Below are 12,169 nucleotides of genomic sequence, written 5' to 3' on the forward strand. Positions count from 1 at the left end.
ATGGGTAAATTGAGGCTTCAAGAGGCCAGCAGGCAGGGAGGGGCTCTGATTCCTTCCACCTGATCACTAGCCTCCTTCCCACAGCCCCTACTTCATTCTATCTCTGGTCTCCGTGGCTCAGTGGCCAGTAAGGAACAGTCTTTCCTCACCTTGTGGGGAATGTGGGAAAGGCCAGCCAAGTGCTCACAGGTTGTACATGGACTCTGGTCACCAGGCATGCATGGGCCACTTCCTGCCTTAGTTTCCCCAAAAGCAGAGTGGACACAAAGGGTGTGGGGGAGACCATGCAAGTCCCACCCACCCTTCCTGAGCAGTGTAGGTGTTTCTGTGAAGTGGAGGCTGCCCTGAGGCCCCCAGGGACCCTGCCCATCCGGGCCTCAACGGCTTCAGGTGCTGAGTCATCTTTAGCCACCCTGGGGCCTCATAGAGTCGATAACAGTTTGACAGGCCTGTGGAGGGGGTGGGAGACAAGGGGACCATGGACCTGCCTGGAGGGCGAGCCAATGTGAAGGAGAGGAATGATGGGCATTCAGGAGGAAAGCTTGGTTTCTCTTCCATTACTTAGTGGGTGCCTGCTATTGACCCCATTCTGCCTTTCATCAGAGTGGGCAGGCAGATGGAAAAGAAAAAAAAATTCCCAAATAAATGTGTTATGTCCTCGCAGGACCCATGACAGATATTGGCCAGGCTGGTGTGGAGGTGCTGCCCAGCTCAGGTAGGAGCAGGCTGTCTGCAAGCTGCAGGAATTAGGACGAGGCTGGAAAAGGAACTCCAGGTGGAGGGTCACAGAGTGCAAAGGCACTGGGGCAGGACTGGTGTGGAGCACAAATAGCCAGAAGGTCATGTGGCCAGAGCACAGTCAACAAAGGGAAAAGAAGTTGGAGACAGAAGAGGGGACCAGCAGGCTTGGGGTTGACAGGCAAGCTGGAGTTGGGCTTTCTCCTGAGAGCAGTAGGGAGCCATGGTGGGTCGCAGAGCAGGGCAAAATTGTAGCCTGATGTTGATGTTAAGATTTCAAAGTCCAGAGGACCCTCTGTCTCTAAGAAACTCGGAGGTGTCATCTGATGTACCGACCTGGTTGCTTCAAGGGGCTTATGGAGGGGAAGGGAGGTCAGTAGACAAAAACCAGCCACTGCCATTTAACCTTGATTGTAGAAGTTGCAGTGAGTCATGTCTTATCCAAAAGGCAAGGGATATAAAAATAGGTGAGATTGTAGGAGAACGCTCACAGCAGCACGACTCACAACAGCCCGGGGCCCAAACAGTTCAGTGTCCACAGGCTGACAGATGGAAAAACAGTGTGGTCATCCACACTCTGGAGCATCACTCAGCCAGGAACAGGACGAGGCTGTGACACACTTGACGACACAGTGCTCAGTGAGAGGAGAAGACACACGAGGCCCCCAGCATGTTACTCCACTGTAAGAAACGTCCAGGACAGGAAGTGGACCCATGGGTGCCAGGGGCTGGGGAGGGGATGGGGTCACTGCAAATGGGGACAGACTTCATTTTAGGTGTTGGAACGTTCTAGAACTTGATAGGGTGATTTCACAACAGTCAATGTGTAAAAGCCACTGAATTGCCCGCCTTCAGTGGTTTAGGTTTTTGTGATCTGAATTTCATGGCAATACCTGTTTGTTGGCCTGTTCTTTTAAAGGACTAAGTCTGGGACTGCCCCAGACCTGAGTGTAACTAGGAGTCTCTGCTCACTCTGAAGATTCTCTGCCTCATTCATTTCATTCATTGCCCTGGAGCTGGGTGAGGTTCTCCCTTGGTCCGTGTGGTCCACAGTTGGCCTGAATGGTTTCCCTGAAAGCACAGGCCTCTGCCCAGAGTGGGAGGGCCAGTCAAATCCAACTTCTTCTAGGTTTTCTGAGCATTCACAAACCCGTCTTTGACATTAGAGGAAAACACACTTTGATTTCCTGTAAACAGTGTAAGCCAGGGGGAAAATGTGCCTTTGAAAACAATTTCCCCACTGCGTTCCACTTGTGAGCCCAGCCCTTGCGAGGCAGAGGGGGAGAATGGCGAGTTCGAGGCCAGTCTGGGCATTGAACACACACAGACAGACCTGGGGCTGGCAGAGTGGCTCAAGTGGTAGAGCACCTGCCTAGCAAGCATGCTTGCTGAGTTCAGACTCCAGTACCGCCAAAAAATAAAAACAGAAACACTGCTAGACCCTGTCTCAAAAATCAAGCAAATCCCATCTTCCCCAGTGTCCTTCCAGCGCATGTGCGGTCCTGTTCTCTGTGGCTCAGGACTCCTTACCCCAGACATTCGGGTTGTTTGTGGGGTTTTCCTGACTTCCTTCAGACTGGCTGGGGCTGGGTATCGCCTGAGCGTCCTGGTTCCTGGGGTCCACCCCACCCTGTGCCTCGTCCCCAGGTGGGGCCCAGTGGACTTTGGAACCACAGAGAGATGGCAGGGGGCCTGGGCAGACCCCGCCTGGGGGGCAAAGGTCCTCCTGGGGGCCCTGCAGGCAGCCGTTTCTTTATAGCCTGGGCCCCTGGGTGGCTGGGATCAGCCTGACTACCCAGGTGGGGCCCAGCTGGGGACCAAACAGAAACTGCAGGTGGACACGTGACCGTGGGCAGCTGGCCCTGGGGCCTGCCTGGCCTGGGAAGGAGCTGCCCCTCCTCTCCGGGCAGATCTGTCCCCATGGTGGCCTGGGTCACTTTGTGGGCTTTCTGTGAGCTGTAGGTCTTTTCCTAGCCAGAGGTGGGATAAGGAGGGGTCCGGGCTGAGCACCCCAGTTTGCAAGGGTCTTGTGCCCACTCCTGGGTGGCCTGGGGCTACCTCAGCCTGGTCAACAATGTAATCAATCCCCTAAAACGATAGGAACTTTGAGCTTGCTGCTCAGAGCTGGGGGTTGGCTCACCTTTCCTCCTTCCCTACCAGGGCCACACTTGAGCCCTGCTCTTCGTAGTGTCCACCCCAGACCCTTACACCCCATGCTCTTCCATTCTCTCCAGGCTCCCAGAGTGAGGGGGAGCGTGGTAAGTATGGAACCAGACAGCTCTTTCATTCATCCACATAAGGAGCATTTGTGCAGTGTCTCCTGGTTCATCTGCTGGGAAGGGAACTAAAGGAGCAGAGGGAGAAAGGTAGGAAGAAGACCTGGGAACTGTATCTAGGACAGAGGTCACAGCCAGTGCAAAGGCCCTGGGGTGTGTGTTTTGCTCAAAAAGCAGCGGAAAGACTCCACATGGCTAAAGCAGAGGGTGAGAGAGCCATGCTTGACTGCTGAGAACAGCTCCTCTGGTAACAGAGTGGAGAAGGGCCTGGCAGGAGGGGAGGCAGAGGGTGCTAGGCCTCATTTTATCTGTACCTCGGTTTCCCTATCTATGAAATGGGTGGTTCTAGGGAGGCAGCGCAAACTTGGTGAACATTGATTGACACTCTTCATCATGGATGGGGAATAAGAGCCCTCCCTTGGCTAAGAGAGATCTGAGGGGACTAAGTGACCTAAGCCATGCGTGCCTCCCATAACCCTACCCAGTGGGGAGCCGGGGAGGGGTTTAAACACCTCCACTTCGCAGGTGGAAATGAAGAAGGACAGTGTGCACTTAGCAAGTGCCTGCTTTCCACTCCTGCGTTCTTCCCCACCCAGGCTTTGTACTCATTTTGTAGATTGACAAATTGAGCCTGGATGGGACTACCTGCCCCAGGCCACAGCAGGTTTAGAAAAGGTCATTGTGTTGAGAAATGAAGCTCATTCAACGAGTATTTATTAAACAACTGGTGTGTGCAAAACTCAATTCTAGGTGGGGGGGGCGGGGGGGGAAATAGACAAAAATCCCTCGCATTTAGGGCTGAAGGACCAGAACCCAGACCCATGTGAACGCACATAATGCAAGGTGAAGGGCCAGGAGGAAGAGGGGCAGCCAGCAAACCAGAGATCGTCAGTAACAGCCTTGTGACAAAGTACGGGCAGCCATGTGCCCCAGGAAATCAGGCTGAGGAGGAGTTAGGGCTGTGTCTCAACTGCCAGCCCCCAGCCCCACAGAGGGGTCTCCTGACTTTTGCTGGGTCCCCTTCCAGGGTTGAGGATCTGGGGTATGTGGTCACCAACTTCTCACCTTTGAGAAGGAGAGCCAGGGTGGGCTGAGGCTTGCATTTAGAATGGGACATTTTGTGGCTTGGCAATATGGCCTCAGCCTTCTCAGGACAGGCTGCTGAGCCCACAGGTCCCCAAGGGAGGGGGGCTTGGACACTGTTCTGTGGGGCTCTGGCCAGCTGTCCAGGGCGAGACATACCCTACAGGGGAGCGGAACTAGGGGCCAGAGCCCCATAAAGCTGGGGCAGCCTTTACTGCCTGTCTTTGTTGTCAGCTGCCCACAAGAAAGCTGCCTCTTCTACCCGCAGCTGAGGGGCCCCATGGGACCCCATTTATGGCCTCAAATAAATGGTCCAACTCCATAGGGGTCCAACCATGCCCTGCCAGCAAGCCCTAGTCCACCATTTGGCCTGCGGCTTAATGGCCCCTTCCCACTTCGACTGGACAATGTAATGCAGCTGTTCTCTACCCTGAGCCTCAGTTTCCGTACCTGGGATACCAGGCCATGATGGTTTAACTCGGGTTAAAGCCATTAGGATTTATTTATCTATCTATCTATTTATTTATTTATTTTGCAGTGCAGGGGTTTGAATCCAGGGCCTCACTTTCTAGACAGGCACTCTACCATTTGAGCCATGCCCACCATTTGGATTTTACTGCACACTTTTCATGAAAGATGGGGAGGAAAGAGGGACCAATAGGTCTCTTGTGGGGAGCTTGGCCCAAGAAGGGCTTCAGGCAGGGTGGACCCCACCTATGTCAGAGCCTTGAGGAATTGTCTCCCTTGTCCAGGAAGGACCTGGGGGTTCCAGGCCTTGGTCCCTGGGACTGGAAGTTGGGCCTGTGCAGGCCCCAGGGTGGTCCTTCCTGCCTCCACCAGCATCGTGGCCTTGTGGCCTCATCACCCCAGTCTTTGCACCCATCGCCACACAGATGTCTCTCTGTCTGTCTCTGTGTCCCCTGTCCCTGAATTATGGTCCACCCCACTCACTCCAGTGTGACTTCATTTTACCTAATGATAAAGCCCCTTTTTTTACAATACAATCCTCTTTTGAGGTTCCAGGGAGATGTGACTTTGTGGGGAACTCTGCTACCTACTGCCTTATCAGGTCATTCTACCCACAGCTCTGTCCAATGTCACATCCCTTTGCCCTGCCGAGCCCATATGGCAGCTGAGAAACTCAGGGGTCCATTTGAAGAGCATTTATTAAGCAGTTGCTCCATGCCTGGCCCAATGCTAGATGTGGGGGGCAGTAGATAATTCTAGACACTGGCATGAAGCCATGGGCTGAGGGTGGGAGAGCCCCCAGGCCAGCACACACACCCTAGAGACGGGCCCAGCATGGCCAGCTGGGTTTACCTGCAAGCCCCGCACCCCTCAGGCAGCTCAAGGGGAAACGGGCCTCCCAGGCCACCATAAATCAGCACAGGAATGCAGGCCGGCCAGTCTGGCGCTGGCCAGGGTGGGGCACAGACAAAGGCCCAGCAGCTGGCCCTCTGCACGCCTTGACCACCCAGGGCAGAGGCCTGGGTCCCTGGCAACCCTTTCCAGAAGGTCCTCTTTGGGGGAAAGTGAGGCCCAAAGAGGAGAAAAGTGGCAGGGAGTGTCCCAGCAACACATACTGAGCTAAGACCAGGACCTGGGGACCTAAGGACAGATACTCCCAGCTGAGGCCTAATTGGTGGTTTCAACAACCCCCCCTCCACCCCCCCCACACCCCCCCAAGTCCACAGGCTGCATTCCCGGGAGCTTAACTTGAAAACTGGTATTTGGTTCTGCACCTCCCGGGCAAATTGGCCCCTGCCTGAGCTCTGCTTTGTAATTATCTCTGCCCGCTTCCCCCTGCTCACTCCCTGGAACCTGTGCACTGGAGGTCAGAGGGACCAGGCCCATGGCACCCCACCCCCATGTCCAGACAGGCCTCTTCCCTCCTGTGTCATCTCTTTCTTGACCAAAGTCCTGACACACAGGTTGCTGGCTCACTTTGTAGCCAAGGATGAGACCTCAGGGGCTCAGATGCCGGGCAGCTGTCTGTGCAACAAACTGAGCGTGGAGACAAGGGTCCTCAACTGTCCCAGGCTTTAACACCTGTCACCATACCTCAGTTTCCTCGTCTGTCTTTTGAGAGCAAATGCCCCTGTGTGTGATTCTTGGATGGTCCTGGTACATTCTGTGTGAGCCTGGTGAGGCCACTGTGGTAGGATGAATTTGCGGCCTCTTCCCCACTCCCCGCCAGGATGTGTTGAGGATTCAGCACAGGGAAGGGACTTCGTTTGGGAATGGGGTCTTTGCAGATGGAATTGGTTAGGGGTGGAGGTAAGGTGAGGAGACCCCACTCCCAGTGGGCTGTGGTCCTTCGAGGAGGAAAGACAGAGACACGGAGATGTGGCCATGAGGCAGAGGTTATGGTGATGGTCAGAAGCCTACGGACACCAGAGCCCTGTGATGCTGGCAGAGGCCTCCTTGGGGCCTGGGAGGGATCCTGGAACCTGGGTGTCAGACTCTGACCTCTAGGGCCGGGGGAGGGACATCAATCTTCTGTTGTTTTGAGACTCCCAGTTTGTGGGGTTGGGCCCCCACAAACACTCACACTGTGGGGTTAGCTTCACTGTTTGTCCAGGAGCCTCACAAGATGTTCAGATCCTGCTGGAGCTCAGGGAGAACTGGGGCCCTTAGCTCTGCCCCAGGCAGTGGGGACATGACCCCCATCCTCACTCTGGCACCCAGTGACCTGTACCCTCTCTCTGCAGCTCTATGAACTTGATGGGGACCCCAAGAGGAAGGAGTTTCTGGATGACCTATTCAGCTTCATGCAGAAGCGCGGTGAGTCCACCTGCCAGGGTGTGCAGGAGGACCCTGGGGGCAGCATGTGGGTGGCTGGGAGCTCCTAGCTAGAGGCCCCCCAGTCTCTCAGGCTTCTGAGGAGAGGCATGCTAGGGGAGGTGGCCTGTGCAGGAGTCAGATGGGGAAGGCGGGGTCCTGCCATCGGAGCCTTTTGGGAGGCAGGATCCTGTTGTGAGCATCTGATGGGAGAGGTAGGGTCCTGACAAGGGTTCAGATGGGAGGCAGGGCCCTGTTGTGGGGTCTGATGGACGAGGTGGGGCCCTGCCATGGGGTCTGATGGGAAAGGCAGTGTCCTGTTATGGGGAGGTATGGGGGGACCTGACATTCCAGAGCTGACAAGTCTAGGCACTCTCACTCGCTCGCTCTCTTTCTCCCTTATTTTTTTTCTTTTCTTTTCTTTTTGGAGGTACTGAGGCTTAAACTCAGGGTCTCACACTTGCTAGTCAGGTGCTCTACCACTTGACCCACCCCACCAGCTCTTTTTTGTGTTGGATGTTTTTAGGATAGGGTCTCACAAACTATTTCCCCAGGCTGATTTTGAACCACAATCCTCCTGATCTCTGCCTCCTGAGTAACTAGGATTACAGGCGTGAGCCAATGGCACCTGGCTCAGGCCTCCTCTTGTGAGATGCAGAGGATGGCCCCCAGGGCCTCCTCAGAGGTGCCTACAGGTGAGGGACAGGGTTGACCTCTGGGGAATGGGATCAGAGCCCATGTAGGTCCTCATGGCTGATGCTCCTATGGCTCCAGGCCCAGCCCCTCCCACACTCCCACTAGGGGCCTCAGTTTCCCCATCTGTAGGATGGGCCACACACAGTCCATGCCATGTGTCAGCAGCCTAGCCGTCTGAAACACACTGAGTGTGGGGTTACTGGTCTATTGCAGGCGCTCATTGAGCACAGTGCGCCAGCCCAGGGTCACCTCTGCAGCTTGTCTCCCCCTAATCCCTCCTGGGCTTGAGTGAGCTAGACACAGACTCTGACCCACTGGGAAGTGAAAACCTCGGGATGACCAGGTTTGTGCAGGGACCAGTTGAGGGCAGGTCTGGGCAGTTAGGAAAACTCAGACCCAGGGCCTTACACTCAGGAAAAACCAGGCTCAGTGGTTATAAAGGACAGCAGGGTGTCCCCTATAGCTGCATCTAGGGCCTGACCCTCAGCCCGGAGTGACCACAGGGCAGACTGGGGTCAGAACCTCGTTCCTGCCCTGGAGTCCTGGTCTCTGCTGGTAGGGTTCCAAGAGCATGCACCACAAGGGAGGACTTGCACCTCCAATCCCCGGACAGCCCTGGACGCAAGATAGTTACCATCCCTGTGTTTCAGGGCAGGAAACTGAGGCCCAGGGAGGGGCAGTGGCCTGGGGGCCCACTGAGCAGGAAGGGGCAGAGAGGACGGAGTCCATCAGGGGCCCCTTGCAGGCCAGCCGCCTGCTTTGGGCCCGCCCTTGCCCCTCCCTCGCTTGTGTAAACACAGGCCACCAGGCCGGAAGGGAAGGAGAAGGGGGGCTGCAGCCTCTCAGACCCCACTGCCCAGCCCAGTGGCCTCTGAGTTAACCCCTCCAGTGCCGGGGTGGGGCATTCAGGCTGAGTGTCTAGGTGGGGGCCCCTCTGTGTTATCCTCAGGGCCCAGCCCCAGCCAGCTCTTCTGCCCCTTGTGTGGCCGGAGAGATCTCCTCCATGTCTTTATCATCTGTCCACACCTGCCCAAGACCCCCTGACACTCTGCTGGGGGCCTCCAGCTCCCAGGCTCAGGGTGGACCATTTTCCTTGGTCCCCAGTGGCCAACATGATGCCTGGTGCCCTGAAGGCATACAGCAGTACAGAGAGATGCCCATGAATGTGGCCAGTGAGGCTGGGGGAATCCCAGATGCTTCATGGCACACACAGGGCCATGGGAATCTGTCCAGTCCTACCTCTCTCTCTAAGCTAGGCAGTCGTGGAGAACAGAAACCAAAAACTCCTATGCATCCCTTGAAACCCGCCCAAGGCCACCTCTTCTTTCCTATTTTCCTGAACTCTTCTCCCTCTGTAATTAAGGGAACTTGGGGCTAAGAATTTTTCCAAACCTCTAATTTCTACATTCTGCACCCCACAAGACCATTTGTCCTTTACTCTAGACAGAGGAGAAGTAATTTTGTTCCTGCTTTGGAAATGAAAAGGCTTTAAGCAGATTTCTCTCAGAACTCTCTGGGAACTGGAAATGAGGGGAGGGGTCCTGCTTGTACCCCGTGTAGCCTCAGCAGCCTGAGCAGCTGGCCCTGCTCTTTCCCTGGTGGCTCCCCGCCCTTCCTTATCCAGTCAAGCGCAGCATTCCATAAACATCCTCCTCTCCTCCCGCCGCCCTGCTCTGCAGCCCTCCCGAAGGGTCTTTGCTATGGCTTTCTTTGCTAGGTGGCAACCACCATCCTTAGTGGGGAAGGGGCTGTTTGTGCAGCTGAGACTTCGGACTGAGAAATGGGATTTGGACAGGGTGGCGGTCTGAGGTCCAGCTTCCTCCTCCCCCAGGGTTTGCTCCATTCACTGGGGCTTTTGCAACCTGGAAAAGGCAGGAAGTGGCCAAGAGTGGCCGGAGGTGGTAGGTGGTGGAATGCTTCGTTTTAAGGGGCCTGGGAGAAGGGAGGCTATCAGGCAGCTGGGGGAAGGTGAGCTGGCTCCTTGCTCAAACTGGATCATGTCCCTGAGCCTCAGTTTCCCCATCCCTAAAGGGGCAGGAAAGTTCTCCCTTCATGGGGCTAGGATTGGTGGTTGGCAGCTCTGGCCTGGAATGTGAGCCCATCAGCCTTCACTGTTATTTGAGTGCCTGTGGTATGCCAGGCTGAGTGCTGGAGACCCTTTGTAAGCAAGGTGGCAAACCAGACTGTCTCATGAGCCTAGGATTTCACAGGCTGGCGAGATGTTAGGAGTTGGGCATCCCCTGGCCCTGAGCCCAGGCTAGGCTAGACTCTGAGGTTGAAGGCCTGAAAATGGGAGGTGGAGAAAGCCCTGGGGAAGTCTGGGAGGGTAGAAGGGCAGGGAGCGTTGGTAGAGCAGACACTAGGTACAGGTTGGGCCCTCCCTGGGCCAGCCACACTACTTTGCTCCCTGGGCTAGCATGCCACCTCCATCCCTGAGCTGGCCCAAACCCCCCTCCATCTCTGGGCTAACTTTCCACTTTCCTCCCACTGTCTCTCTCACAGGGCTAGTAAACTGAAATTCAAGTTAGTCAAGTCCTCCCAGCCCCCACCTGAGCTTGCACAGCCCCTGAGGGACCAGGATGGGGAAGAACGTGCCCCTGGGAACGCAGGCTGAGTTGTTTTGGCAGCTGTTGTGGTTGGAGACTGGGAGGGGGGATAACAAACGCCTATGAGTAGCCTGCCCATCTCCATGTCAGCACTGCTCCTCTTCTAACCTCTTCCCTGCTCCTGAAGCTTATTTAGGACCCGAATTGCTCACGGAGATGCTGAGGCAAGGCTGCCTTTTTGGAGTACTCTGCAGCAGGTGTCCCACCCAGGGTGATGTCCTTGGGGGACCCTGGGCCATGTCCTGGGACATGTGTGGCTGTCATGGCTGGAGAGTTCCTGCATGATGTGGGTGGAGGCTGGGGGACACTGCTCAGTGCTCTGCAGGGCCTAGGAAGCTCCCTGAGAGGATGATCAGCTCAGTGTGCACAGCACCATGGGCAGCTGTCACCAGGTCCTGCGCCAGCTAGACCTGGCACCCGCAATGGCACTGGCCTCACCCGAGCCCCCGTCCCGCAGGCACACCCGTGAACCGCATCCCAATCATGGCCAAGCAGGTGCTGGACTTGTTTATGCTGTACGTGCTGGTGACGGAGAAGGGAGGCCTGGTGGAGGTCATCAACAAGAAGCTGTGGCGAGAGATCACCAAAGGCCTCAACCTGCCAACGTCCATCACCAGTGCTGCCTTCACCTTGCGGACCCAGTGAGTGGCTGTGCAGGGCTGGACAGCCTGGGCAAGGGCAGCGTGCAGGAGCCAGAGAAGTTGGAGGGCTGGGGTCCCTGGGTTGACCCACCCCCTCCCTGAGTCTGGGCAGAGGCCCAGTGGACCTGGGGAGATGAAATGGTACCACCACCCGGGGCTTTGCCTTGTGCCAAGGGCCAGGGGTACCTCTGGGGCTCAGATACCATCTTGTCCCCCTGCCCACAGGTACATGAAGTACTTGTACCCTTACGAGTGTGAGAGGCGAGGCCTGAGCAGTCCCAATGAACTCCAGGCAGCTATCGACAGCAACCGTAGGGAAGGCCGGCGCCAGAGCTTCGGGGGCTCACTGTTCGCATATTCACCAGGCGGGGCCCATGGCATGCTGTCCTCGCCCAAGCTACCCGTGCCTTCCCTGGGCTTGGCTGCCAGCACCAATGGCAGCTCCATCACCCCAGCCCCCAAGATTAAGAAAGGTGAGGGGCAGAGTGTGAGACTCACTCTAATGTCACCCTAGGGGACACTCTTTCTCCTCCCCAGATAACCACGGTAAACCCAAGGTGGGCAAGGAGGCAAACTCCCATCTGTCCACTGCTGTGCCCGTTGCAGACATCACTAGTCGTTCACTGAGCGTGCCCCAGGCCTAGGTTTGCACATACCTGACAAGGAGTACCCCCTCTGTGGTAGACATCACTGGTGGGTGGCAGTTTTTCTCTCCTGCTGAGCTTCTGAATCTTTTCTAACACAGAAACATCAACACTGCATGCCCACCACATATTCTGGGGACTCCCTACTTGCCAGGGTTGTCCTGGGATGCAAAGTGACCCAACAGTGCGCTGAAGTTAAGGACTGGCCGAAGCTAAGGGGAACGGCGTCAGTATGAGCTCATTCAGTCTTCTGTGCCTTGGTTTATCCTGCTGGCATCTGTGGCGTCCAGGCCGCAGGCCGGGGCTGGGGAGATAAAGGTAGACAAGAGAAGTTCTGACTTGGTGAAGCTCACCAGAGAGCAGCCACAGTGTTGAGGCATTGAGAGGTCGGCAACTATGGGAAGGCAGATTGAGGGGTGCAGGGAACTCCTGCAAAGGTGGCATTTGACCAGACCAGAAGAGATTTCCAGACTCAAAGCTGAGGACAGAGGGCATGGAGGTTGCAGAGGTCTGGAGCAGGAACCTAGACAGCAGCAGGAGGCAACACCAGGCTAAAGACGGGAGGGAGCATTTAGGGAGAAGATGCCACAGGTCAGAGTGGAACCTGTGTGTGGGAACCACGAGGATGTTCCTTTCAGCCAAAGAAAAGGTAGTCGGGCTCTCCAGGTTTGAATCTCAACCGATCCCCTCACGTGTTCTGTGGC

At 56.0% G+C, this 12,169-nt stretch overlaps 1 protein-coding gene across 7 annotated transcripts in view; it reads left to right on the top strand.

The window, feature by feature from the left end:
- The window catches only part of Arid3a (AT-rich interaction domain 3A), a 37,729-nt gene that overhangs the window by 18,528 nt on the left and 7,032 nt on the right, over positions 1 to 12,169 (top strand). For all 7 annotated transcript variants that reach the window (XM_074054487.1, XM_074054488.1, XM_074054484.1 and 4 more), the window contains 3 exons: positions 6,809 to 6,881; positions 10,638 to 10,821; positions 11,047 to 11,294. In XM_074054487.1, the coding sequence (XP_073910588.1) occupies positions 6,809 to 6,881; positions 10,638 to 10,821; positions 11,047 to 11,294 (505 nt within the window). The remainder of the gene's footprint in view (positions 1 to 6,808; positions 6,882 to 10,637; positions 10,822 to 11,046; positions 11,295 to 12,169) is intronic.

The sequence above is a fragment of the Castor canadensis genome, chromosome 14 (genome assembly GCF_047511655.1).
Source record: "Castor canadensis chromosome 14, mCasCan1.hap1v2, whole genome shotgun sequence".
NCBI classification, from domain to species: domain Eukaryota; kingdom Metazoa; phylum Chordata; class Mammalia; order Rodentia; family Castoridae; genus Castor; species Castor canadensis.